This window comes from Dreissena polymorpha, chromosome 14 (assembly GCF_020536995.1).
Source record: "Dreissena polymorpha isolate Duluth1 chromosome 14, UMN_Dpol_1.0, whole genome shotgun sequence".
Taxonomy (NCBI): Eukaryota; Metazoa; Mollusca; class Bivalvia; order Myida; family Dreissenidae; genus Dreissena; species Dreissena polymorpha.
The window spans coordinates 1,157,826-1,185,639 of NC_068368.1; the positions used below are offsets into that span (position 1 = coordinate 1,157,826).

General features: G+C 34.5%; 1 protein-coding gene across 2 annotated transcripts; it reads right to left on the bottom strand.

Annotated features, from left to right (window-relative positions):
* On the bottom strand, window positions 1–27,814 carry LOC127858912 (collagen alpha-1(XII) chain-like). 2 transcript variants are annotated; one of them, XM_052396236.1, is made up of 31 exons: window positions 27,693–27,814; window positions 26,109–26,231; window positions 25,074–25,131; window positions 24,154–24,312; window positions 23,105–23,272; window positions 22,863–22,898; window positions 22,003–22,038; window positions 21,263–21,301; window positions 20,413–20,644; window positions 19,751–19,934; window positions 18,264–18,402; window positions 18,025–18,051; window positions 17,580–17,786; window positions 16,903–16,992; window positions 10,321–10,380; window positions 9,306–9,537; window positions 8,756–8,939; window positions 8,185–8,323; window positions 7,715–7,741; window positions 7,360–7,566; window positions 6,872–6,961; window positions 5,138–5,197; window positions 4,122–4,353; window positions 3,568–3,751; window positions 3,059–3,197; window positions 2,681–2,707; window positions 2,326–2,532; window positions 2,007–2,063; window positions 1,613–1,687; window positions 1,201–1,377; window positions 1–867 (listed from the first exon to the last, which is right to left on the bottom strand). In XM_052396236.1, exons 2-31 carry the CDS (start codon window positions 26,211–26,213, stop codon window positions 854–856), a joined length of 3,591 nt encoding a protein of 1,196 aa, XP_052252196.1. In that variant the 5' UTR covers window positions 26,214–26,231; window positions 27,693–27,814; the 3' UTR covers window positions 1–853. The 2 variants fall into 2 exon arrangements, with proteins under 2 accessions (XP_052252196.1, XP_052252197.1); XM_052396237.1 differs by lacking the exon at window positions 10,321–10,380 and adding an exon at window positions 15,436–15,495.

The window sequence follows — 27,814 nt, forward strand, 5'->3', positions numbered from 1 at the left end:
TATTTTTCATGACTGTATATTACCATTAAAATGTAACAAAGAAACACAACTGATGCGTTATATTTGAAATTAAGGTCATAACCTGATGAATGTTTATTTTAACATACACATACATATTGTTGAAAAAAAACCGTTAACAATATTTTAATATACACTACAACGAAATTATCTCACATTTACATTCAGTAGTCGATGTAAACAGATGTGATTGGTAAAAAATATTAAATATATGCTTAACCTGAAACTTAGTCGCATATGTGTTTTTAGTTTCACTTTCGAGATAGAAATGACAATAGAAATCAATCGACTGTTAAGTTTTACAACTATAGCGTCTTTGTAAGCGATTACAAAAATAACAGAGAATAGAAAAATTAGGCTGACCAAACAAGGACACGATATATCATAGAAAGTAACAAAAAATGGGTAACAATAACAATTCTATAAATGAATGATGGAAAAAGGAAAATGTGCGTGACATTAAATAGTTATACATAAATAAGAAAAAACATTCATTTTTGAAAAAATCTATTAAAAAGTCTTTATGTGATTCAATACAGTATTCGTGAAATGTATTTAGTGTCGAGATAAACAGTTAATGGTGATAAACAGTTAATGGAAATTGATAGTTTTGCACGTGTTCATCGAAAACAGCTCCATCTTCATGTAACTCATATAACTCGAAGAAACTAACATTGTTTCCTACAAAATTATGGGTTGTAGAAAAATATAGAAAGACATACTCCACGGATTTTGTAAATAATTAATGGAAAATTCACAGTAATAATTCGATAAGGTTCTTTGTAGCACTTCTTCCCGTTCTAATCGAAGTTCAAAGGTCATCAAAGGTCTTCCATTACGTTGTTTTAGCTGAAACAAGAAAAATCAATCTAACTAATTTTACCTTAATATACGTTTCGATAATGGACACTGATATACATTTGTATAAACCTTTGTGTATACATCAGTGTATATTTCTGGCATCAAAACCTTCATTCCTCCAGCCTTTAGCTCAGAAATATTGTCGATTTGTCGATATTTTATTTTAGAATTGCATACTTCTTAAGATACAAAGTCAGAATTGGACATTGTTTTATTCTACATATATTGCCATTAATACCATATTGTGCTCCTGATTTTAACGAGATGTATAAGAAACAAAAAACACTAATAATGCACAACTTTCAAGGTGGGATTATTTACCTGTACACGTGGTCGGGTTGACATTGTACTGATGGTCGCAATTCTTGACGTCCTCATTAAAGAGCTCATGTGGGACGTTACAGAGATGCTGCACCCACTTCTTGGTGGCGTCATTGCACTGGCAGAACCCTTTGCACCCAGGCAACGCGTAATACTCCACGCCGCTGCATGTTCGGACTAAAACAGGGGCGATAATTGTGTACACATGTTGCTTTTACAGTAAAAACTGTACGTTGCAGCAATGGTATATTAGTATAGTTACTTGTTAAAGTTGTAGAATCATGTTTAATTATACTAATGCCACACTATATTTTATCTTGTTTTCGTAATATTCTGAAGAATTCAATATATATATATATATATATTTAAAAAAAAAATACTAATTAAAAGCAACAATACTATATACTCGTACTTGGACAGCCTGTTGTTGGATCAGTAACCTCGTCCACGTCAGCTTGGATTGTTGTGGTGTCCGTAAAACCTGAATCTAATTTATATAATCATTAAGGTATATTTATACTAATACATACGATTTGCAGACTGTGCTGGTTAATTTTGTACGACACGTTACGCATGCATTATGCCTGGTGTGCCTAGCAGGCGGCTCATGTGTAAACGAACGGTAGAATAATAATACGTGCAGAAAGCGCTTCCATTTTTTTAAACAAGCATTATTTCACGTTTTTATGTACGGTTAAATTAATAAAACAAAATGTCATTCAAAGTACGGAAAATGTATTTTAAATGAATAAAGGTAGAGTACAGACATATTGTCAAAACGAAATCCGCAAGTAGTTAACATTTACCAATAGGCGTCGTAGGTGTAGGTTGCGTTGACTGTGCAGGTGTAGTCAACCATCCATCTAAAATAAATATAAATACATACATAGGGTGGCTCTCGCCGGGCTAACTATAATAGCCAGAACACCCTCCATCTGCCCAGGAAGCGTTAAAAATGTTTATAAAATTTTCTTTTCTTTCATTTTAATATATAAATATATATATATATTAGCTTTCATATGCTATTATGTTAAACGCGACCGTTAGTACTCAAGTGTGCAGTGAATAGCTTTGGATTTCATGAATGTTATGTAGTTGTGATTAAATATGCCAATGCAATTTTACCTTCACACACAAAGTCGCCAACATGGTTGCAAACTCCTTTCGACGAATCAAACTGGGTGCCTGGCGAACAGTTTTGTCTCTCCCAGTAGTAGGTCACCGTTGCGTCATCATGTGTTGCCAAGGTAGCGCAGTGACAGAACGAGGTGCAGTTCGTGCCGTGCATGAGTCTCAAGCGGATCTCATCGTGCTCGTATTGAGAGCATATGGCTGAATTGTAATACATACATGTCGTAAATTGTCTACGAACAGTGCGCTGTATGAAAGAGAGTTCTTGACTCAAAGGTGTTCAATATGTATCTTCAGAAAATAACAGAGTTGTAGAGGACAAGCTGTAATGGTTTAAATATTTACTTACCCCGCTCTCTACAGCCAGCACTTTTGTCTGAAAGAAAAGAGATACATAACCATTATCAAATATTTTGTGGAAAATGTGTACAAACATTAGATAAAATAAAGCTTTTCTTTCGGATTGTGGGTTTACAATTGAACGATACAAAAACTCATTTTCAGATTTTATGTTTTATCAAGTTTCAAAACGTTCTCCTGTAACTTTCTTTTAATGTTTGCCGTCTACTAGAGTAAATTGTGCTTAAACATGATCTTAAGAACTCACGTTGCATCAATAGTACAATACAATTGAGAATTTCGGTAGTTGGGGCAAACCATCCAAATATATGAGATTCATTTGGCGTAATTGTTCAAAACTGTTGTTTTGAAAAATTATTATTTTTACCTGCGCACGATTCTCTCCTTAGGTTATCAGAGATGGAATCTAATGCATCAAAGCTGTCGACCTCATAAACGTATGCCGGATCTGAAGCAATCTCCTTCAACTCGCTGAGTTCGTAACTGCCAACTCCAACAGCAAAGACCTGTTGTTAAACAATTTTAAATTGTATGCCGAATGGCACAAGAAATAAATTGGGAATTATTGTATGTATCTGCATATTCACACGAAAGTAACCTTGAACTTGACGCGTAAATGAAGGCTAAGTTAGGTTTGTATTCGTAGTAAATATGATTGCCGTTCAAAAACTATAGAACAATCTTAAAAATAATCTCACAACAATATGTTAAAAATAACGGTTGATGTTGTATGCTTAATTAAAGTAATGCTTCGCAAACCGTGTCGTTCTCGTGTTATGTACATTATTGAGTATAAATCTGTATAAAAATGACATTTGCGCATTTAATTCACGACAAAACGCTTAAATCATCAACGAAATATTTATGCAGTTCAACCTTTGATGCTTTCTGTTTCAGTTGCTCTGCATAGATCAACAAATCACCAGGATCTGTAGACTTTCCGTCAGTGACGACCAGTACGACATCTTTGGCGTTTGGTCTGTCACCGTTAACGGCATTCAGAACTTCCTCAACCACAAACTTGAGCGCCTCTCCCGTGTAGGTCGCTAAACCCTGCTGGCTGTAAAATGGGTTACACGTGCTGTGTCGCAGTCATAATTATTTTTATATAGATGAACATTAAAAGCCTATGTTTTCCAATATTTGGATTATATTTTCACAAAAGACGATATTATATTACAAAAAAAATTATAACGATAAAAGCATGAGAAAAAATATCTCGATTAGATAATTGAATGAAATGAAAAACAAAAAAGCTTAACACTTCAAGACTTCGTGTGAGAATCGAACACGAGACTTTGGAGTCAGACGAAGTAAAGTATAGACAATCATTTTATTACATAGTACACTTAAATGTTTAACTGGTGCTAACGTCAAACATGTATGTGTATGATAATGTCAGTTATTTTACTAAAATAACTAATACTAACGTGAATTGCAAGACTCTTTTCGCTAGTGCAGTTTTGTTCAAGTACTGTTGAAGATAAACGTATTCGTAGACTTCATCACTGAACGCTACAACGGCCACCCTAGCTCGCGCGCTCGCGTTCAGATCCATGACCATGTCGCTGACAAACTGAAGCTGCGCCCGGAAGTCTTCCTTGACGATGGAGCCGGAACCGTCAATAACGACGACAATATCCGCGGAGTAATCGTGGCACACTGACAGACAAACGTTTGAAATTGTTGTAACGATTGAAATACTCATCAACATATTGGCGTACAAATGACTGCGATTAACAATGTTATGTTTTTGTTTATCTATATTTTATAAATCATAAGTATTTCGAAAAAAAAATCATTCAATAAATCATCATTATTGTTGCATTGCATTTAGATTGGCTGATTTTTAACTATCCTTTCGGTGCAAATTGTGGTTCATAATTCGATACAGGTAAGCTTTGCTTTTTTTCCGTTTTCTTTTTAATTTTATAATTTTCAATGGAAAACGCATGAATCATTGATCTCTTCAGATAAGAGGGTTTGATACGTATGATTCAAGATTAAGTCCACTAAATGTCGCGTATTTTTATCCGCATCAAAACATGTTAAGGCAGATTTAAGGTTTGTAACAAACTATGCACTAAACACTTTGTATGAAATCAAAATCACATTTACTCCGTGACCTAAGAAAAGTACCCTCAAGCGTATTGTTGGATAACATTAGTTATATTTGAGCCTTGATCTGTGAAAAGTTTTTTTATGCATGTGCGTAATGTGTCGTCCCAGATTAGCCTGTACACTCCGCACAGGCTAATCAGATACAAAACGTTCCGCCCAAACTGAGTTTTCGTCAAGAATAGTCTTCCTTTAAATTAAAAAAGCAGATAGTGTCGTCCCATCTTAGCCTATGCGGACTGCACATGTAAATCTGGGACGACACTAAACGCACATGCAGTAAACCCCCTTTTCACATAGCGAGGCTCATAGATGGAATACAAACTACCGATTGTTTCCTCTTCAGCAGGCGGCATGTCTGTTGGCAATGTGACCTCTCCAGTTGTATCTGAAATTCACAAGGACACCAAACATGGGTAGGAATCCTCCGTAAATATTACACTTGGATAATCTATAGAAACACATAAGGTAACATACTGACATAACACATGTTATTACTTAATGAAGTGAGCAATTGGTAACGAAAAGGGGTTTAATTATTCTCATTTCAAAATTTCTATCGCTTGAACACAAGTTCACGACAAATCTCTGAGCATTGAGTATCTTGATCAACAACTTTTCGGCTGACAATGACAAATACCACGATATACAGGAATAATCAAACTCCTAAAACATCGTGTGATTAATGATTATAAACGTTATTTTCAGAATTCTATTAAAGCCAGCATATTCAATACAGAACAATACTTCCAACACGACAAACATTTTTTAATAATTACCGGTAAATCTGACAAACCAAACCCGAGTCGAACCAAAGCACTGATTTAAACACATATTTATTTCAATTAATCAGTAATCAAAGTTATTAAATATGTGCTGAAAAATATAAGTCCTGTTTATGATCGAAATATCATTGGAACAAGCAAATCTGTAAATAAAGGACCTACACAGGTTTTAATTTTGCATAGGTTATTTTTGAAAAACCAAAACAAACCAAGTCATGCCATGAGAAGGCAATTACGATATTCTTTACGATATTTTAAGAGGAACATATAACACATATACAGTTTAATTGTATATTAACATATTTGTTTTATAGATATTGCTACCCTAGCGTATATATCAAATAAGCGGCGTTCTTGGAAAAGTTGGCTTAATTAATGTTAGTAAAGCGTTATCTAAAATTAGCCCCCATCGAGTCCGTAGATTATCATTTACCCATTTATGCTTAGCGTCTAGAAAAACGACCTTGGCAAACAGCGTAGACCCAGCTGAGACGCCGCATGATGCGGCGTCTCATCAGGGTCTGCGCTGTTTGCTTAAATAAATTTCTGTAAGAAATATTCTAAATAAAGAAATAAATATACAAGACATCCCTAATTTTGGAAATAAATTGATCCAATTTTGAAGGATGGGAGAGTCCTCTAGGCTTAAATAGGTTAATATGGCACATATTGGTCTGATACCTAACATTCATTCATAACGAGTATACACGTAAACAGTACACACAAACAGCTGTTTAATCTTAAAAATGTTTAAATTTCAAAACTATGTTAAATAGTATTGTTGTTTTATTAAACGTGTTAAAATATTTATAATAATTAATATAAAACACAATAAAACTAATTGAAAAAATATATTTTCAAGCGAAGCTAGTATTATTACACTAGTTTATTTCAGTGTGCAATATTGTTTATACAATTTAATATGCAAGAAAAAGGACACGAATCTTCATATATTTTACCACAAAACAACACATTAGACAATTGTAAATATTTAAAAATACTAATAAATATCAATAACAATTCACTGTTTAAATATCAAAATCAAACACAATAAATATTAGAAAAGAAATAATAATGTAGAAAACACTTGTAACAAAACTATTGTTTACACCACACAAAACTATTGTTTACACCACACAAAACTATTGTTTACAGCACACAAAAGGCATGAAATCAGCATCACAGGTAGCGTGTGTCCGTATCAATGTTTATCAATATTGTCGATTTATGTTTTTTAATTCTTACGCTATGTCCTAGATGTGTTTCACTAAACTCACCTGTCCAATCGGTTGTCGGATCTGTCGTCCATGCCGGTGTCAGTGTTGTGGTGTTGGTTGGAGGCTTCCCTTCTCCAGACATCCATCCATCTACAAGCATGACCGTATTATGATCAGATAGGTGATTAAGTACACAGTATACATGTTATTTGATAAAATATTATATTTTATTGGTATATAAAGAGTAAGACTTTCAATTCTTATTGAACGTAAGTACTAAAGCTTCATTGACCTTGGTAGAAGTAACTAAATACGCAGTCCCGAAAGTGATACATGGAATTTTATGATGTGTATTATGTCCTTATATATATATATATATATATATATATATATATATATATATATATATATATATATATATATATATATATTAGCTTTCATATGCTATTATGTTTAACGCGACCGTTAGTACTCAAATATGCAGTGAATAGCTTTGGAGGTCATTCATGTAATGTAGTTGTGATTAAATATGACAAATGTAATGTTACCTTCACACACAAAGTCGCCAACATGGTTGCAAACTCCTTTCGACGAATCAAACTGGGTGCCTGGCGAACAGTTTTGTCTCTCCCAGTAGTAGGTCACCGTTGCGTCATCATGGGTTGCCAAGGTAGCGCAGTGACAGAACGAGGTGCAGTTCGTGCCGTGCATGAGTCTCAAGCGGATCTCATCGTGCTCGTATTGAGAGCATATGGCTGAATTGTAATACACAAATGATGTAAATTGTCTACGAACAGAGCACTGTATGAACGAGAGTTCTTGTCTAAAAGGTGTTCAATATTTATCTTAAGAAAATAACAGAGTTGTACAGGACAAACTGTTATGTCTTAAATATGTACTTACCCCGCTCTCTACAGCCAGCACTTTTGTCTGAAAGAAAAGAGATATATAACCATAATCAAATATTTTGTGGAACATGTGTACAAACACATTAGATAAAATAAAGCGTTTTTTTTCGGATTGTGTTAGTGCAATTGAACAATACAAAAATTCATTTTCCGATTTTATGTTTTATCAAGTTTCAAAACGTTCTTCCTGTAACTTTCTTTTATTGTTTGCCGTCTACTAGAGTTACTAGTGCTTGAACATGATTTTAAGAACTCACGTTGCATCAATAGCACAATAAAATTGGGAATTTCGGTAGCTGGGGCAAGCAATCCCAATAAATAAGATTCATTTTGCGTAATCGTTCAAAATCATTTTAAAAATAAATACCATTGCAAAACCTGCATAACATATCCGTTTAAAAAACACGCGTACACAAAATATAAATAATTTACATGACTGTTGTTTTGAAAAAATATTTTTTTTACCTGCGCACGATTGTCTTCTTAGGTTATCAGAGATGGAATCCAGTGCATCAAAGCTGTCGACCTCATAAACGTATGCCGGATCTGAAGCAATCTCCTTCAACTCGCTGAGTTCGTAACTGCCAACTCCAACAGCGAAGACCTGCCGTTAAACAATTTTAAATTGTATGCGGAATGGTATACGAAACAAATTGGGAGTTATTTTATGTATCTGTCTATTCCCACGAAAGTAACCTTGTACTTCGTAAAAAATTATAAATGTATCCTTAGTATCCTTAATAATTAACGCGTAAATAAACGCTACGTAAAGTTTCCTTTAGTAGTAAAAATAAATGGCGTTCAATATGTAAAATACAATCTTTTGAAAAAATCAGTATTTACAATCTTAAATATAATCTCACAACAATATGTTAAGAATAACGGTTGATGTTTTGCGTTAAATTAAATTGATGCTTCACAAACCGTGTTTTATTCGTGTTATGTACATTAGAAAGTATAAATCTGTATATAGTTGTGTGCATCTTTTTCACGATGAAACGCTTAAATCAGCATCGAACTATATATGCAGTGTAACCTTTGATGCTTTCTGTTTCAGTTGGTCTGCATAGATCAACAAATCCTCAGGATCTGTGGACTTTCCGTCAGTGACGACCAGTACGACATCTTGGGCGTTTGGTCTGTCGCCGTTAGCGGCATTCAGAACTTCCTCAACCACAAACTTGAGCGCCTGTCCCGTATAGGTCGCTAAACCCTGCTGACTGCAAAATGGATTTCTCGTACTGTGTCGGAGTCATAGTTTATTTCATATAGATTAACATAAAAAGTCTATTTTTTCCAATATTAAGATTATATTTGCACAAAAGACGATATTATGTTTAAAAAAAATCTAACAATATAAGCATGAGAAAAAATCTCGATTAGATAATTGAATAATATGAAAAACAAAAAAGTATGACACTTCGAGACTTGCTGTGAAAATCGAACACGAGAATTCAGAGTCAGACGATGTTTAGTATAGCCGATCTTTTTATTACATAGTACACTTAAATGTTAAACTGGTGATAACGTTAAACATGTATGCGTATGCTTATGTCAGTAAGTTCACTTAAATAACTAATACTAACGTGAATTGCATAACTCTTTTCGCTAGTGCAGTTTTGTTCAAGTACTGTTGAAGATAAACGTATTCGTAGACTTCATTACTGAACGCTACTACGGCCACCCTAGCTCGCGCGCTCGCGTTCAGATCCATGACCATGTCGCTGACAAACTGAAGCTGCGCCCGGAAGTCGTCCTTGACGATGGAACCGGAACCGTCAATAACGACGACAATATCCGCGGAGTAATCGTGGCACACTGACAGACAAACGTTGGAAATTGTTGTAACGATTGAAATACTCATCAACCTATTGGCGTGCAAATGACTGCGATTAACAATGTTATGTTTTTGTTTATCTATATTTTATAAATCATAAGTATTTCGAAAAAAAAATCATTCAATAAATCATCATTATTGTTGCATTGCATTTAGATTGGCTGATTTTTAACTATCCTTTCGGTGCAAATTGTGGTTCATAATTCACTACAGGTAAGCTTTGCTTTTTCCGTTTTCTTCTTAATTTTATAATTTTCAATGGAAAACGCATGAATCATTGATCTCTTCAGATAGGAGGGTTTGATACGTATGATTCAAGATTAAGTCCACTAAATGTCGCGTATTTTTATCCGCATCAAAACATGTTAAGGCAGATTTAAGGTTTGTAACAAACTATGCACTAAACACTTTGTATGAAATCAAAATCACATTTACTCCGTGACCTAAGAAAAGTACCCTCAAGCGTATTGTTGGATAACATTAGTTATATTTGAGCCTGGATCTGTGAAAAGTTTTTTTTATGCATGTGCGTAATGTGTCGTCCCAGATTAGCCTGTACACTCCGCACAGGCTAATCAGATACAAAACGTTCCGCCCAAACTGAGTTTTCGTCAAGAATAGTCTTCCTTTAAATGAAAAAAGCAGATAGTGTCGTCCCATCTTAGCCTATGCGGACTGCACATGTAAATCTGGGACGACACTAAACGCACATGCAGTAAACCCCCTTTTCACAGAGCGAGGCTCATAGATAAAATTCAAACTACCGATTGTTTCCTCTTCAGCAGGCGGCATGTCTGTTGGCAATGTGACCTCTCCAGTTGTATCTGAAATTCACAAGGACACCAAACATGGGTAGGAATCCTCCGTAATCACTTGGATAATCTATAGAAACACATAAGGTAACATACTGACATAACACATGTTATTACTTAATGAAGTGAGCAATTGGTAACGAAAAGGGGTTTAATTATTTTCATTTCAAAATTTCTATCGCTTGAACACAAGTTCACGACAAATCTCTGAGCATTGAGTATCTTGATCAACAACTTTTCGGCTGACAATGACAAATGCCACGATATATAGGAATAATCAAACTCCTAAAACATCGTGTGATTAATGATTATAAAAGTTATTTTCAGAATTCTATTAAAGCCAGCATATTCAATACAGAACAATACTTCCAACACGACAAACATTTTTTAATAATTACCGGTAAATCTGACAAACCAAACCCGAGTCGAACCAAAGCACTGATTTAAACACATATTTATTTCAATTAATCAGTAATCAAAGTTATTAAATATGTGCTGAAAAATATAAGTCCTGTTTATGATCGAAATATCATTGGAACAAGCAAATCTGTAAATAAAGGACCTACACAGGTTTTAATTTTGCATAGGTTATTTTTGAAAAACCAAAACAAACCAAGTCATGCCATGAGAAGGCAATTACGATATTCTTTACGATATTTTAAGAGGAACATATAACACATATACAGTTTAATTGTATATTAACATATTTGTTTTTATAGATATTGCACCCTAGGGTATATATCAAATAAGCGGCGTTCTTGGACAAGTTGGCTTAATTAATGTTAGTAAAGCGTTATCTCAAATTAGCCCCCTCGAGTCCGTAGAATATCATTTACCCACTTATGCTTAGCGTCTAGAAAAACGGCCTTGGCAAACAGCGTAGACCCAGCTGAGACGTCTCATCAGGGTCTGCGCTGTTTGCTTAAATGAATTTCTGTAAGAAATATTCTAAATATAGAAATAAATATACAAGACATCCCTAATTTTGGAAATAAATTGATCCAATTTTGAAGGATGGGAGAGTCCTCTAGGCTTAAATAGGTTAATATGGCACACATTGGTCTGATACCTAACATTCATTCATAAAGAGTATACACGTAAACAGTACACACAAACAGCTGTTTAATCTTTAAAATGTTTAAATTTCAAAACTATGTTAAATAGTATTGTTGTTTTATTAAACGTGTTAAAATATTTATAATAATTAATGTAAAACACAATAAAACTAATTGAAAATATATATTTTCAAGCGAAGCTAGTATTATTACACTAGTTTATTTCAGTGTGCAATATTGTTTATACAATTTAATATGCAAGAAAAAGGACACGAATCGTCATATATTTTACCACAAAACAACACATTAGACAATTGTAAATATTTAAAAATACTAATAAATATCAATAACAATTCACTGTTTAAATATCAAAATCAAACACAATAAATATTAGAAAAGAAATAATAATGTAGAAAACACTTGTAACAAAACTATTGTTTACACCACACAAAACTATTGTTTACACCACACAAAACTATTGTTTACACCACACAAAAGGCATGAAATCAGCATCACAGGTAGCATGTGTCCGTATCAATGTTTATCAATATTGTCGATTTATGTTTTTTTAATTCTTACGCTATGTCCTAGATGTGTTTCACTAAACTCACCTGTCCAATCGGTTGTCGGATCTGTCGTCCATGCCGGTGTCGGTGTTGTGGTGTTGGTTGGAGGCTTCCCTTCTCCAGACATCCATCCATCTACAAGCATGACCGTATTATGATGAGATTGGTGATTAAGTACACAGTATACATGTAATTTGATAAAATATTATATTTTATTGGTATATAAAGAGTAAGACTTTCAATTCTTATTGAACGTAAGTACAAAAGCTTCATTGACCTTGGTAGAAGTAACTAAATACGCAGTCCCGAAAGTGTTACATGGAATTTTATGATGTGTATTATGTCCTTTTATATATATATATATATATATATATTAGCTTTCATATGCTATTATGTTTAACGCGACCGTTAGTACTCAAATATGCAGTGAATAGCTTTGGAGGTCATTCATGTAATGTAGTTGTGATTAAATATGAAAAATGTAATGTTACCTTCACACACAAAGTCGCCAACATGGTTGCAAACTCCTTTCGACGAATCAAACTGGGTGCCTGGCGAACAGTTTTGTCTCTCCCAGTAGTAGGTCACCGTTGCGTCATCATGGGTTGCCAAGGTAGCGCAGTGACAGAACGAGGTGCAGTTCGTGCCGTGCATGAGTCTCAAGCGGATCTCATCGTGCTCGTATTGAGAGCATATGGCTGAATTGTAATACATAAATGATGTAAATTGTCTACGAACAGAGCACTGTATGAACGAGAGTTCTTGTCTGAAAGGTGTTCAATATTTATCTTAAGAAAATAACAGAGTTGTACAGGACAAACTGTTATGTCTTAAATATTTACTTACCCCGCTCTCTACAGCCAGCACTTTTGTCTGAAAGAAAAGAGATATATAACCATAATCAAATATTTTGTGGAAAATGTGTACAAACACATTAGATAAAATAAAGCTTTTTTTTCGGATTGTGTGTGTGCAATTGAACAATACAAAAATTTATTTTCCGATTTTATGTTTTATCAAGTTTCAAAACGTTCTTCCTGTAACTTTCTTTTACTGTTTGCCGTCTACTAGAGTAACTAGTGCTTGAACATGATTTTAAGAACTCACGTTGCATCAATAGCACAATAAAATTGGGAATTTCGGTAGCTGGGGCAAGCAATCCCAATAAATAAGATTCATTTTGCGTAATCGTTCAAAATCATTTTAAAACTAAATACCATTGCATAACCTGCATAACATATCCGTTTAAAAAATACGCGTACACAAAATATAAATAATTTACATGACTGTTGTTTTGAAAAAATATTTTTTTTACCTGCGCACGATTCTCTTCTTAGGTTATCAGAGATGGAATCCAGTGCATCAAAGCTGTCGACCTCATAAACGTATGCCGGATCTGAAGCAATCTCCTTCAACTCGCTGAGTTCGTAACTGCCAACTCCAACAGCGAAGACCTGCCGTTAAACAATTTTAAATTGTATGCGGAATGGTATACGAAACAAATTGGGAGTTATTTTATGTATCTGTCTATTCCCACGAAAGTAACCTTGTACTTCGTAAAAAAATATAAATGTATCCTTAGTATCCTTAATAATTAACGCGTAAATAAACGCTACGTAAAGTTTCCTTTCGTAGTAAAAATAAATGGCGTTCAAGATGTAAAATACAATCTTTTGAAAAAATCAGTATTTACAATCTTAAATATAATCTCACAACAATATGTTAAGAATAACGGTTGATGTTTTGCGTTAAATTAAATTGATGCTTCACAAACCGTGTTTTATTCGTGTTATGTACATTAGAGAGTATAAATCTGTATATAGTTGTGTGCATCTTTTTCACGATGAAACGCTTAAATCAGCATCGAACTATATATGCAGTGTAACCTTTGATGCTTTCTGTTTCAGTTGGTCTGCATAGATCAACAAATCCTCAGGATCTGTGGACTTTCCGTCAGTGACGACCAGTACGACATCTTGGGCGTTTGGTCTGTCGCCGTTAGCGGCATTCAGAACTTCCTCAACCACAAACTTGAGCGCCTGTCCCGTATAGGTCGCTAAACCCTGCTGACTGCAAAATGGATTTCTCGTACTGTGTCGGAGTCATAGTTTATTTCATATAGATTATAAACATAAAAAGTCTATTTTTTCCAATATTAAGATTATATTTGCACAAAAGACGATATTATGTTAAAAAAAATTCTAACAATATAAGCATGAGAAAAAATCTCGATTAGATAATTGAATAATATGAATAACAAAAAAGTATGACAATTCGAGACTTGCTGTGAAAATCGAACACGAGACTTCAGAGTCAGACGATGTTTAGTATAGCCGATCTTTTTATTACATAGTACACTTAAATGTTAAACTGGTGATAACGTTAAACATGTATGCGTATGATTATGTCAGTAAGTTCACTTAAATAACTAATACTAACGTGAATTGCAAGACTCTTTTCGCTAGTGCAGTTTTGTTCAAGTACTGTTGAAGATAAACGTATTCGTAGACTTCATCGCTGAACGCTACAACGGCCACCCTAGCTCGCGCACTCGCGTTCAGATCCATGACCATGTCGCTGACAAACTGAAGCTGCGCCCGGAAGTCTTCCTTGACGATGGAGCCGGAACCGTCAATGACGACGACAATATCCGCGGAGTAATCGTGGCACACTGACAGACAAACGTTGGAAATTGTTGTAACGATTGAAATACTGGTCAACATATATGCGTGCAAATGTCTGCTATAAACGTTATGTTTTTGTTTATCTATGTTCATAAATCATAAGTATTAAGAAAAAGAATCATCATTTTTTTTGCATTGCATGAAGATTGGTTGATTTATAACTATCCTCTCGGTGGAAATTGTGGTTTATAATTTAGTACAGGTAAGCACTGCCTTTTTCCGTTTTCTTATTAATTTTATTATTTTCAATTGAAAACGCATGAATCATTGATCTCTTCAGGTTAGATGGTTTGATACGTATGATTCAAGAGTAGGCCCTTCAAATGTCGCGTATTTTCATCCGCATCAAAACATATTAAGGCAGATTTTAGGTTTGTAACAACTATGCACTAAAACACTTTGTATGAAATCAAAATCACATACACTCCGTGACCTAAGAAAAGTACCCTCCAGCGTATTGTTGGATAAAATTATAAATATATGAGCCTCGCTCTGTAAAAGTGGGTTTGATGCATGTGCGTAAAGTATCGTCCGAGATTAGTCCGTTCAGTCCGCACAGGCTAATCAGATACGACACTTTCCGACTCAACTGAAGTTTGGTCAAGAAGGGTCTTCGTTTAAACGTAAAATACAATAAAAGTGGAAAGTGCCGTCCCTGGTAAGCCTGTGTGGACTGCACATGCTAATCCGGGACGACCCTGTACGCACATACATTAAACCCCCTTTTCCCAGAGCGAGGTTCATAGATGGAATGCAAACTACCGATTGTTTCCTCTTCCGCAGGCGGCGTGTCTGTGGGAAATGTGACCTCTCCAGTTGTATCTGAAATTCACAGTCACCAAACATGGGTATGAATCATCCGTAAATATAACACTGGGATAATCTATAGCAACATGTAAGGTAACATACTGACATAACACATGTTATAACGTAATGACGTGAGCAATCGGTAACGAAAATAGTTTTTTTTAATTCTCATTTCGCAACATATATCGCTTGAACAAAAGTTCCCGACAAGTCTCTGAGAATTTTGTATTTTTGATCTACAAATTTCCGGTTCGAAATAGCAAATACTACGATATATAGGAATAATCAAACTCGAGAAACATCGCGAGATAACTGATCATGAAAGCTACCGTTAGCCTGTTATTAAAGCCAACTGAACAAATGCATATTCAATACAGATCAATGCTTACAACACGACATATCTTTTAATGATTAAAGCTTACAAACCAAACCTGAGTCGAACTATAGCACGGATTCATTCACATATTCACATATTCATAACCATTTATCAGTAATGTAAGTTATTAAAATATATGCTGAAAGATATAAATCGTGTTTAATGTTTATGATCAAACTACGATTGGAACAAGCAAATCTTTAAATTATGACCTACACAGGTCTTCTTTTTTATAGGTTATTTCTGAAAAATTAAAACAAACCACGTCATGCTATGAGAAGGCAATTACGACATTCTTCATGATATTTTAAGAGGAACATATAACAGTTTAATTGAATATTACAATATATGTTTTATAGATAATGCACCCTTGCGGATATATCAAATGAGCGGCGTTCTTGGAAAGGTTGGCTTAATTAATGTTATTAAAGCGTTATCTCAAATAAGCCCCCATCGAGTCCGTCGATTATCATTAATATGGCCCATATTGGTCTGCTATCAGACATTTATTCATAACGAGTATACAAGTAAACAGTACATAAACAGCTGTTTAATCTTAAAAAAAATGTTTAAATTTCAAAAATATGTTAAATAGTATTGTTGTTTTATTAAACGTGTTAAAATATTTATAATAATTAATGTTAAACACAATAAAACTAATTGGAAATATATATTTCCAAGCGAAGCTAGTATTATTACACTAGTTTATTTCAGTGTGCAATATTGTTTATACAATTTAATATGCAAGAAAAAGGACACGAATCGTCATATATTTTACCACAAAACAACACATCAGACAATTGTAAATATTTAAAAATACGAATAAATATCAATAAAAATTCACTGTTTAAATATCAAAATCAAACACAATAAATATTAGAAAAGAAATAATAATGTAGAAAACACTTGTAACAAAACTATTGTTTACACCACACAAAGGCATGAAATAAGCATCACAAGAAGCATGTGTCCGTATCAATGTTTATTGTCGATTAATGTTTTTTTAATTCTTACGCTATGTCCTAGATGTGTTTCACTAAACTCACCTGTCCAATCGGTTGTCGGATCTGTCGTCCATGCCGGTGTCGGTGTTATGGTGTTGGTTGGAGGCTCCCCTTCTCCAGACATCCATCCATCTACAAGCATGACCGTATTATGATCAGATTGGTGATTAAGTACACAGTATACATTTAATTTGATTAAATATTATATTTTATTGGTATATAAAGAGTAAGACTTTCAATTCTCATATATCTGCTAACGTAAGTACAAAAGCTTCATTGACCTTGATAGAAGTAACTAAATACGAACTCCCGAAAGTGATACATAAAATTGTATGATGTGTATTATGTCCCTTTACGACGGGTAAGTAGAATAAAATACTTTATTTGGGACACGACCGCCACGTAATTATGTCCTGAATACTCCCCATAACTATGTAGTCGTCCTTTTTGCTTTGCTTCCATAACTTTTATTGTTTGAAGCACCACAGGAAGTGACACAGTCATTATGATTTATTAGCTAAGTGTGCAGTGTTGACCGTTCAAAGGCGGTGAACCACACGTGTATCACTAAAAGAGTGAGCTGTTTCATTATTTGTTTATATTGTTCAAGAAACGGCTGATGGTAACAACAAAATCTCGCCTTATAGTGCTCCATAAGTTTCATTATTGCTATATGGAATGCATGTACCCATTCAGTTTGTATATTCAAAATCACGTACCATTGCACATAACGTTCTCTGGATGATTGCAGTTTTTAATGGATTCATCAAACTGAGTGCCAAGCGGACAGTTCTGTCTCTCCCAGTAGTAGGTCACCGTTGCGTTCTCATGGGTTGCCAAGGTAGCACAGTGACAGAACGAGGTGCAGTTCGTGCCGAACATGAGTCTCAAGCGGATCTCATCGTGCTCGTATCGGGAGCATATGGCTGAATAAAGCACAGGAACGGAAAATATGGCTGAATAAAGCACAGGAACGGAAAATATGGCTGAATAAAGCACAGGAAAGGAAAATATGGCTGAATAAAGCACAGGAACGGAAAATGCCAATAGAAATAGCTAGAGCAAAACAGTAATAACATTTTAATTCGATAGTTTTATATAAACGTTTTCAATATTACAATAGACGAATGCAATTTGAATTGAAATTTGACAAATCGAATGTACCTCCTTGTATACATCCGGCAGTGTTATCTGGAAAATTGCAAAAACACCATGTGAATAAACAGGACATCATCAATAAAATAAGTAATACAATATTGAGAAGTGTAAGTAATATTTTTTTAAATACTTAATAATAGCTTGTGTAAAAAATATATAGTTTATTTCTATTATCATTTTTTATATATTAAATACAAACACTTAAGCATTACGATTAATGGTTAAGTAAACGTCACATTTCCTACCAGCACATGACCATTTTTTTAGGTCTTCGTAGATCGTGTTAAGAGCGTCAAAATTCTCTACGTGGAAGATGTACTCTGGTTTGGATGCAATGTTTTCCAACTCGGTAGCGTTAAAATCACCCACTGCCACTGCAAACACCTGAAATATGTCAAAGCAGTAGCGTTAAAATCACCCACTGCCACTGCAAACACCTAAAATAGGTCAAAGCAGTAGCGTTAAAATCACCCACTGCCACTGCAAACACCTGAAATAGGTCAAAGCAGTAGCGTTAAAATCACCCACTGCCACTGCAAACACCTGAAATAGGTCAAAGCAGTAGCGTTAAAATCACCCACTGCCACTGCAAACACCTGAAATAGGTCAAAGCAGTAGCGTTAAAATCACCCACTGCCACTGCAAACACCTGAAAAAGGTCAAAGCAGTAGCGTTAAAATCACCCACTTCCACTGCAAACACCTGAAAAATGTCAAAGCAGTAGCGTTAAAATCACCCACTGCCACTGCAAACACCTGAAATGGGTCAAAGCAGTAGCGTTTAAATCACCCACTGCCACTGCAAACACCTGAAAAAGGTCAAAGCAGTAGCGTTAAAATCACCCACTGCCACTGCAAACACCTGAAAAAGGTCAAAGCAGTAGCGTTAAAATCACCCACTGCCACTGCAAACACCTGAAATGGGTCAAAGCAGTAGCGTTTAAATCACCCACTGCCACTGCAAACACCTGAAATAGGTCAAAGCAGTAGCGTTAAAATCACCCACTGCCACTGCAAACACCTGAAAAAGGTCAAAGCAGTAGCGTTAAAATCACCCACTGCCACTGCAAACACCTGAAATAGGTCAAAGCAATAGCGTTAAAATCACCCACTGCCACTGCAAACACCTGAAATAGGTCAAAGCAGTAGCGTTAAAATCACCCACTGCCACTGCAAACACCTGAAATAGGTCAAAGCAGTAGCGTTAAAATCACCCACTGCCACTGCAAACAATTGAAATAGGTTAAAGCAGTAGCGTTAAAATCACCCACTGCCACTGCAAACACCTGAAATGGGTCAAAGCAGTAGCGTTTAAATCACCCACTGCCACTGCAAACACCTGAAATAGGTCAAAGCAGTAGCGTTAAAATCACCCACTGCCACTGCAAACACCTGAAATAGGTTTAATGTAGAATTGTAAAGAAATGCTGTTGTTCATGGCAGCATTCAAATGTGTTGTACCTTATAAAGTAACAATGCTGATGAAACTTATTGTCTTCTGCCGCGAATATGCACATAATCACTTTTCATTTCACCTTTCAAATAATGTATTAGGTAAATGTCTAAATCATATTTTTAATATTCTTCCCGAAAATGTTTTTTCACCACATGTCGTTTCATTCAGTACTTTCCAAAATGTTTGCTATTTATCATACATGCAACACATTGAGTAGTTATTTATCTGGAGTTTTAAACAAAATAATAAGGCGACTACAAGTAATGTTTGTTTTCACCTTTGTTGCCTTCTTTTTCAGCAGTTCTGCGTGCTTCCGCATATCTACTGGATCTGTGGACATGCCGTCTGTGATAACCAGAACGATGTCCTGGGCGAAAGGTCTGTCCCCGTGCCTAACACTAAGAATGTCTTCAACCACAAACTTCAGCGCCTTGCCCGTATAGGTAGCTAAACCCTGCTGACTGTAAATGGATTAATCATTTTGTGCCCTAATACGGGTTATTTTCATCTAGATGAAGATTTTGAAGACTAAGTGGTCCAATTTATGCCTCCATTCGCACAAAGCGATATTGTATTAAAAAAGTGCTTACCAACGATCTGATCAACGATCATACGATTTATATCGATAAAATATTTGTGAGGGAGACAGAGTGTATTTTTTTATATTTTTATATATTGTATGAAGCATTTAACTTTAAATTTATGAGAATATGAAGAGCGGGAATATAATTTTATTTTCTAGAACATGCGATGATGATAGAGGGATTTTTTGTAAATAAAAGCCTTGTATAGTAAATGTAGCATTTAAGTATCAATTGACATAACAATATTAACGTTATTCGGCATGTATGTATACTAGAAGCAAATACAAAAACAACAGCTATGACGGAAAACGCTTAGTTTTAACCATTTTGATGCATGTTATTAAAACATACGTACGAAAAATTCATGGTTCGATGTTTCAGTGCGTCTTTATCAGCAAACTGGTCAAGGTAGACGTAGTCGTAAACTTCCGAGCTGAAGGCAACTACGGCGATATTGGCGCGAGAACGTGCATTTAGTCCACCAATGATGTCCCCAACGAACTCCAGTTGTTTCTTAAAGTCCTCCTTTTCGATGGAGCCGGATCCGTCGATGACAATGACAATATCCGCAGTGTAGTCGTGACAGACTGGCAAAAGTATTACGATTAAAGATCAAGCAGTATTGATGTTGAAAAAGATGCTTAAAATGTTGGCAGTTTTTCCACTTTTTCACATAAAAATGTACGATCTTAACCCTTTGCATGCTGGGAAATTTATCGTCTGCTAAAATGTCGTCTGCTGAATTTCTACAATTAGCATTTCTTCGATTTTTTTTCAAAAATTACTATCAGAATAGCAAACAGTTTGGATCCAGATGAGACGCCACGTTCTGTGGCGTCTCATCTGGATCCAAACTGTTTGCAAAGACCTTCAAAACTCGGTTCCCGCATTGTAAGGGTTAATACCCACCAGCAATAGAAAAGGTAAACATTTGCTTTAAGGCAATAAGTAAATATACACAATACATAACTGATATATTTTATATCATTATAATAAAAAATTAATTTACACACGCTTTTACATGTTTCTTACTTAGTATGTGACATATTATTAACGCTTGATGCAATAAAAAAGGCTCATACATGTAATAGTTTTATTTATTATTTATTTACTTACATACGTTAATTTATTGTATGCCGTAAAATATCATACTTAACACTAGCTCAGTTTTAGTTAAACTTAACAAATACTAAATAATTCCTTACCTATTTCATCGTCTGATGGTAGCTCTGTTGTGGCCCAGTCTAAAGAGAGGAGTCGTACAAGCATGTATTTCCAATAATATAATTAATATGTAATCATTTAAAACCATTAAGTCCATCATATATTTTAATCTCATTCAAACAGATGACATCATACAAGGATATTAAAGATATAGATGATATTTGTCCATGTCAGTGTAAGATTTTTTGTTATTTCACGAGTGATCATAGAAAATATATTTTTGCCACGAGTGAAAATATTGTTTTTCTATGATCACTCGTGAAATAACAAACGATCTTACACTGACATGAACACATGTCTGTTTCTTTTATGCTCATTTTTCAAGACAATCATTTACAGCTGTTTCCCTTTCGCTGAAAACTTACCCTTTCTCCCGTCGCGTGCCTCAATACATTTCAATACACAAAATGACGACACTATACAGGCGAAATTCTCCAGTTAAACTCTTTTACAATGTAAATAAACGGTGAAAAAAAGCATAAAATAAAAGAAAATTTGTTGGATTCGATTGAATATCGTTTTTAATTCACGAGTAATCATAAAATTTATATATAAATCTTAAACTAAATCTCGAAATGATTATCTAAAAAGAGAAAAAGTAGATCTAGTTCCGAAAATTTTATATTTTCACCTGTGAAAATAACAATTTGTTATTTTCACTGCTGTTATTTCACTGCAGAAATGTCATATTTTATTATTAGGTATAAAAGAAACAACATACTTTCGGTTGTGGTTTCTGGAGGTGCTGTAGGTGTTACTGAAACGAATATTATTATACAAGTCAAATATAAATAATTGATTTTCACTTGTAAAAGTCTGGTCATGTTTAACATTGTTAATTACTTGGTTTTGTACTCTAATCGTTATTTTGCATCACCGTAAATCATATGCCATATAGTTAATTAATAATGGATACGACAGAAGTAAATGATAAGAAGTTTTGCATGTGTAGTGATCGATTGGTTATTGTGTATTTTTGAAAATGTAAAGAAAGAGGAAAACTAAATTTCTTTATAGATCAATAAAAAAGTTAGTCGAAGATACCAGTGACGCTTTCAACCACCGTTATATTATACATGTTTTTGACATTTAAGAAAACAGGATTTTACACGTATTTTACCACACGGAATTTCTAACTTGACCATTCATGAGTATGTAACATACATATAAGCGTCATAGTTTTAACTTACGGTGTTTGTTCGAGTACCGAAACATAACACATTTATTATTGTTTAAGATAAAAAGGTTTGTTGCTGAAATAAGTAACGCATTCAACTTTTGTTATATTATGCATGCTTTGACATTTTAGAAAACGGATTATACACATATTCTTACACACTGAAGATCTAGCTTGATCATTCATGAGTATGTAACAGACATATATGCGTCAGAGTTTGTACTGTGATTGATGTTAATAAGTTGCTTTCTAATGGCGGAATAACAATTGATATTATTATTTATATGTTGATTATGTCGTAAATCGATGATTTCACCTACTTGCAGCCTATAGAGACCGATGCATCTTCATGACCACACTAATGTTATGTATTTAATAGATATGACCAATGTGACTTAACTTACCGCGCCTTGGGGTTGTCGTTGTCAAGGTTTTATTTCCTGAAATGGTAAATTCTGGTGTTAAAATATATCGGTCTGTGCACAGAACTTTTCGAAATTTCATTAAAATGCTTCAAGTACATTCACTATTACATGAATATTATAGTATTGATATCAGAGTGAACCTTGACTGATATACGTCATTATAAAAGTTCAAATTAAACAGTTTATGAACGAGCTCAGAGCTACGTTTGAATGGTTCCTACCGCGACACTCTTCAACGCTCGTCATTCCAACGTCATCCTCATAGAACATGACGTCATCAGGACAGCGCGTGCACGGCACGTTCTCCCAGCTGGGCTTATAGAATCCGGGTCGACATTTCGTACATGTCTTGCTGCATTCGGATTCCTCATAACCAGGGGGACATTTGGCTAATTGATCATGCAAATATTACAAGACGTTGGAAGCTTACACATGGACGTATGTCATTTAATACTAGTAAGTGTATTTATTTGTTTGGAACACGTCTTATATATTAATTTAACTAATATTCCCGTTCTACCTTACAGGGGCATATTTGTTTAAAAACGTTCCAAACACTTTTCGGAGAAGTCGTATTTTTATGAATTTTTCTTCTACATTTCTTCCTTACATCTTCCTTATACTATAATTAATTAAATTTAATCTTGGAATCGTCCACGTAAGTTGTTATACCTAACAATTTTAAACTTCAAAAAACACTGATATTTTGTGTTGAATTACATTATAAAACTTCTAAATAGACACTTAAGTATCCATTTAAAATATTAAAAGCGTCTGTTATGATAGATAAAGCTATATAAAATTATAAGCATGTACATTGTTGACGTGAAATATAACCATTAAAATCGCAAGCCGGTATTTTGTTAAAATTATAGTGTCAAAGATATACGATGTCATATGTAAACACAAGTTTGGGTTTTGTTAAAAGCATGGTGAGCAATTACAACTCTTGTCAAATTATATATTTATATATGTAAGATTCAATTTGCTTATATCTGTTTCAACATAAAATAAACGAACCAATCGCGCAAAAAGTGATGTATTTTATGTTAACTATGTTGTTCGCGCAAGAAAGCTTTTCAGTGCCGAAGATGGCTGAGTTTTTGAACCTACATTAAAAGCAGTTCGGCTACTTTTCAGTTACTGCAACAGAAAACAAATGCAGCGAAAACGGTTTCTCGTATTGAAATGTCGAAAAAAGATTGTGTTTCTGGAAAATCGCAAGCTATATAATAAATGCATATAAATATAAGCATGATATGTTACATACGGACGCACTCCCGCCAGGTCTCTGCCCCTTTCCTCAGCGTCGTACATCCGGCAGGGCACTGAGAGCAAAGCTCCGACCCCTCCGTGTCCTTGTAGTAGCCATAGTCACAGGGCAGGCACTCTATTACCGGCAGACACCGGTGACCCTTAGGACACGTGACTGAAAAATAGAGCAGGTGCGACTGAAAAATAGAGCATGCGTGTCTAAAACATAGAGCAGGCGTGACTGAAAAATAGAGCAGGAGTGACTGAAAAATAGAGCAGGTTGTTCTTATGTGTGAATCTGATAATATTGGTCGTATTAAGGGTTTGATACCTTGAACAAATTATTTATGCTAACATACTAATATATATATATATGTGTGTATATACAATTAGAGTTATTTGTGTGATATTAGTATTAAACAAGATAAGGTATTGTTATGGCTTTGTAGTTAAACCCATTTATGCACATCGTCTAGAAAAAAGGCCTTGGCAAACAGCGTAGACCCAGATGAGACGCCGCTTGATGCGGCGTCTCATCAGGGTCTGCGCTGTTTGCTTAAAGGAATTTATGTAAGAAATATTCTAAATGTAGAAATAAATATTATAGACCTCCCTAATTTTGGAAATAAATTTATCCAATTTAGAAGGATGGAAGAGTCCACTAGGCATAAATGGTTTAATCAAGTTCGCTGTGCTCAGAGAATAGAACAGACAAAACATATTGTTGTTGTTTTGTTGTATATCAAATATTTGCATTGTTGACAAAGTTAAGCACCATTACCTAGCAAATGATATTCTTTTATATGAATTGTCATGTTTTGGCCCAGGTACTGTGTATTAACTGTGCCGCATGGCAATCTTGTTTTACATTTTGTCTAGAGGTACGTAGTTTAACATCGTGTTGGATAGTTTTATTTCACTTGACGATATACTTACATCCAACAAATGATGCGATAGTATTGGTGCTTTCGGCCGTGTTCTGTGGTAAAACCATCTGGAAAAAAGTATGGATTCCAAGTTTTACTGGTCATTTCACATTCATTTAAAGAATGTACACCAACTTATGGTTTATTCTGGTTAAGATTTCAGACTTATCATTTTAATTACTATTGAGTAATAAAATGCTAATAAAATTAAATGCAGTTAAATTCATTTTTATTATTGTTTAATTTGAGTTGCAATGCTATGAGGTTAAATTTTATTTGCACTTATATGTATTATAAATATGGCAGGGTGGGTCAAGTGTGAGGTTGAGCGCTCTAACATCGGTTAAACCCCCACCCCCGTGTTTGCATTGACCGTGCCAAGGCGGTGACACAGCTTTATTCTACTATGTGTGTATGCTGTTTTGTATTGTGCCGTTATGTTTTGGAAAGTGGTCACTTGCGATAAATAAAGGACTACGAAATTGTGTATAATAAGAATGCAATACTTCTTGAGCAGCTGGAGTTTCACATCTCTATATTAAAAACTATAAACGAAGTTTACTGATTAAAAATAAACAAATATCATGTCTCGTTTATTTCAAATCGATAGGAGTTGCAGTGCTGTTAAAGATTAGCGCTCTGTCGCCTTATTTCAAAAGAAATGTCCTCAATGCGCACAACAAGGAAGTCTCAAATGTCCAAGATCTGTCCGCTCGATTGACTGATCGATTTTCCAAAGGAAGTTTCACAATTTCAATCAAGAATGGGACAATATATTTGTTTTAAAAAGGTTTATTGTTTAAAGCGTTATGCAATGAATACACGTACTATTATTAAATATGACGAATTTATTCACACTCAACACGGTCATTCAATATACCCATAATGACACAATCACCGTATTGCATAATATACATTTAACAAAACATGAATAAATTTGGTCTTTATAATTTTGATAAATACACATTCATATTTAACTCTACACATTATCTACATATTATGATTTTTACTTTGGCTGAATGTTTAACATTTAATGAAAACAAACCTGATTGACGTGATCATCTTCAGTCTGTGCCGACACTGTGACCACCAGACAGGACACTGTGACCACCAGACACCACAGAACCGTCTCGATGACATACCCAGTCATCTCAGTGACGTGCGAGATCTAAGTCATGTAAATGCGTTGTGTTCTGAGTAAACTGGGCATTATGCATGTGCGTAAAGTGTCGTCCCATATTAGCCTGTGAAGCCCGCACAGGCTAATCATGGATGACACTTTCCGCCTAAATTGGATTTTTGCTAAGAAGAGACTGCATCTAAACGAAAAATGTCATAATAGCGGATAGTGTCGTCCCTGGTTAGCCTGTGCGGACTGCATAGGCTTATCTGGGACGACACTTTACGCACAAGCATTGTGCCCAGTTTTCTGAGAACGCGACTCAAATGATCCTGTTCGATGCAATTAATTCGCTCTAATGTTAAACAAGTCAATACTCTTTTTAATGTCAACAATTAAGGATTACACAAGGTATAGGACCTTACATCATATAGCACAATTATTATATACATATGCTACAAAAAGAAAGGTATTGTTTGTTAAATACGTTCTTTGTAATAGTACAATAAACGTTGCTGACATATGGCGAAAGCTTCCTTAAGAAAAAAAATTACACGAATATTAATAATAATACTGATGGAAAATGTTATCTGAAATGAAGTGTTAGCGAATACATAATTTAGGGAGATTAAACCTGAGAATAAATGTAGAGCTATTGACATTTGCTTAAGAAAGTAATACATTGAAGTAAAGGGTTCAATGGCAAGGCACACGTATATCATAGGGTTCAATGGCAAGGCACACGTATATCATAGGGTTCAATGGCAAGGCACACGTATATCATAGGGTTCAATGGCAAGGCACACGTATATCATTCTCCGGATGGATGAAATTACTCGCCTTCGGAAACATTTACACATCTAACACAAACAATTATCAGACATTATAAATAAAACACATCAATAACTATATTTTATTATTCGGTATCATTTGTGAATTCCGTTTTATGTACGTACATTTTTTAACAAATCAAAATGAGGATTCAATCTTAAACAAAAACAGATATTTATAATCTTATACATGTTTGTGCTTTTCGAATATATTTCTCTGTATAAATAGTATTATGCATGACTTTTCAATAGTGTGTCAATTTTTAATGTTGATTTCTATCAAATCAATTTCAGTAAACTTTACATTAAACAAATGCCGGTATTAATATTATGGAAACACGTTAATTGTTGTTGTATGATGTTGCTTGAAATGATTTTGTTTAACAATCAAGAATTCAGACAATTTGAACAAAGCCGACAAAATACACTTATCGAAAGAAAAGCGATGTTTTTGTGTGTTTTGAAGCGTGAAGTATAAGTTTAGCAAGGATAGCGAAATAAGCGTTGTTTTAGAGAGAGATCGAAAGATACGTGTTGATGTACAGAAACTTCGTGTTGTATCTTAAATATGTTTGTATGTTTTACTATGTATGAACCTATAAAACTGTTAGTTTTCTATATGTTTGCTTCTTTGTATATATTTAAATAATCGGTCGATGAGGTAAACAATAATACTCACACTCAAGGCACTAGTATCACAGAAATGTCAAGCCGTCTTAGACGTCAAACGAAAACAGATTTATGAAAATTCACAAATTTAAAAATCACAATTTGTATTTCTTTGGCTGAAAGTAATTATTC

Excerpts from the sequence above, each read along its gene's own strand:
- LOC127858912 (XM_052396236.1), bottom strand. The coding sequence starts at position 26,213 with ATGACTGGGTATGTCATCGAGACGGTTCTGTGGTGTCTGGTGGTCACA. Across the intron at positions 7,742-8,184 it reads AAGAAGACAATCGTGCGCAG|ACAAAAGTGCTGGCTGTAGA; the intron begins GTAAAAAAAATA and ends CTTTTCTTTCAG. Across the intron at positions 3,752-4,121 it reads AAAAGAGTCTTGCAATTCAC|CCAGCAGGGTTTAGCGACCT; the intron begins GTTAGTATTAGT and ends CCCATTTTACAG.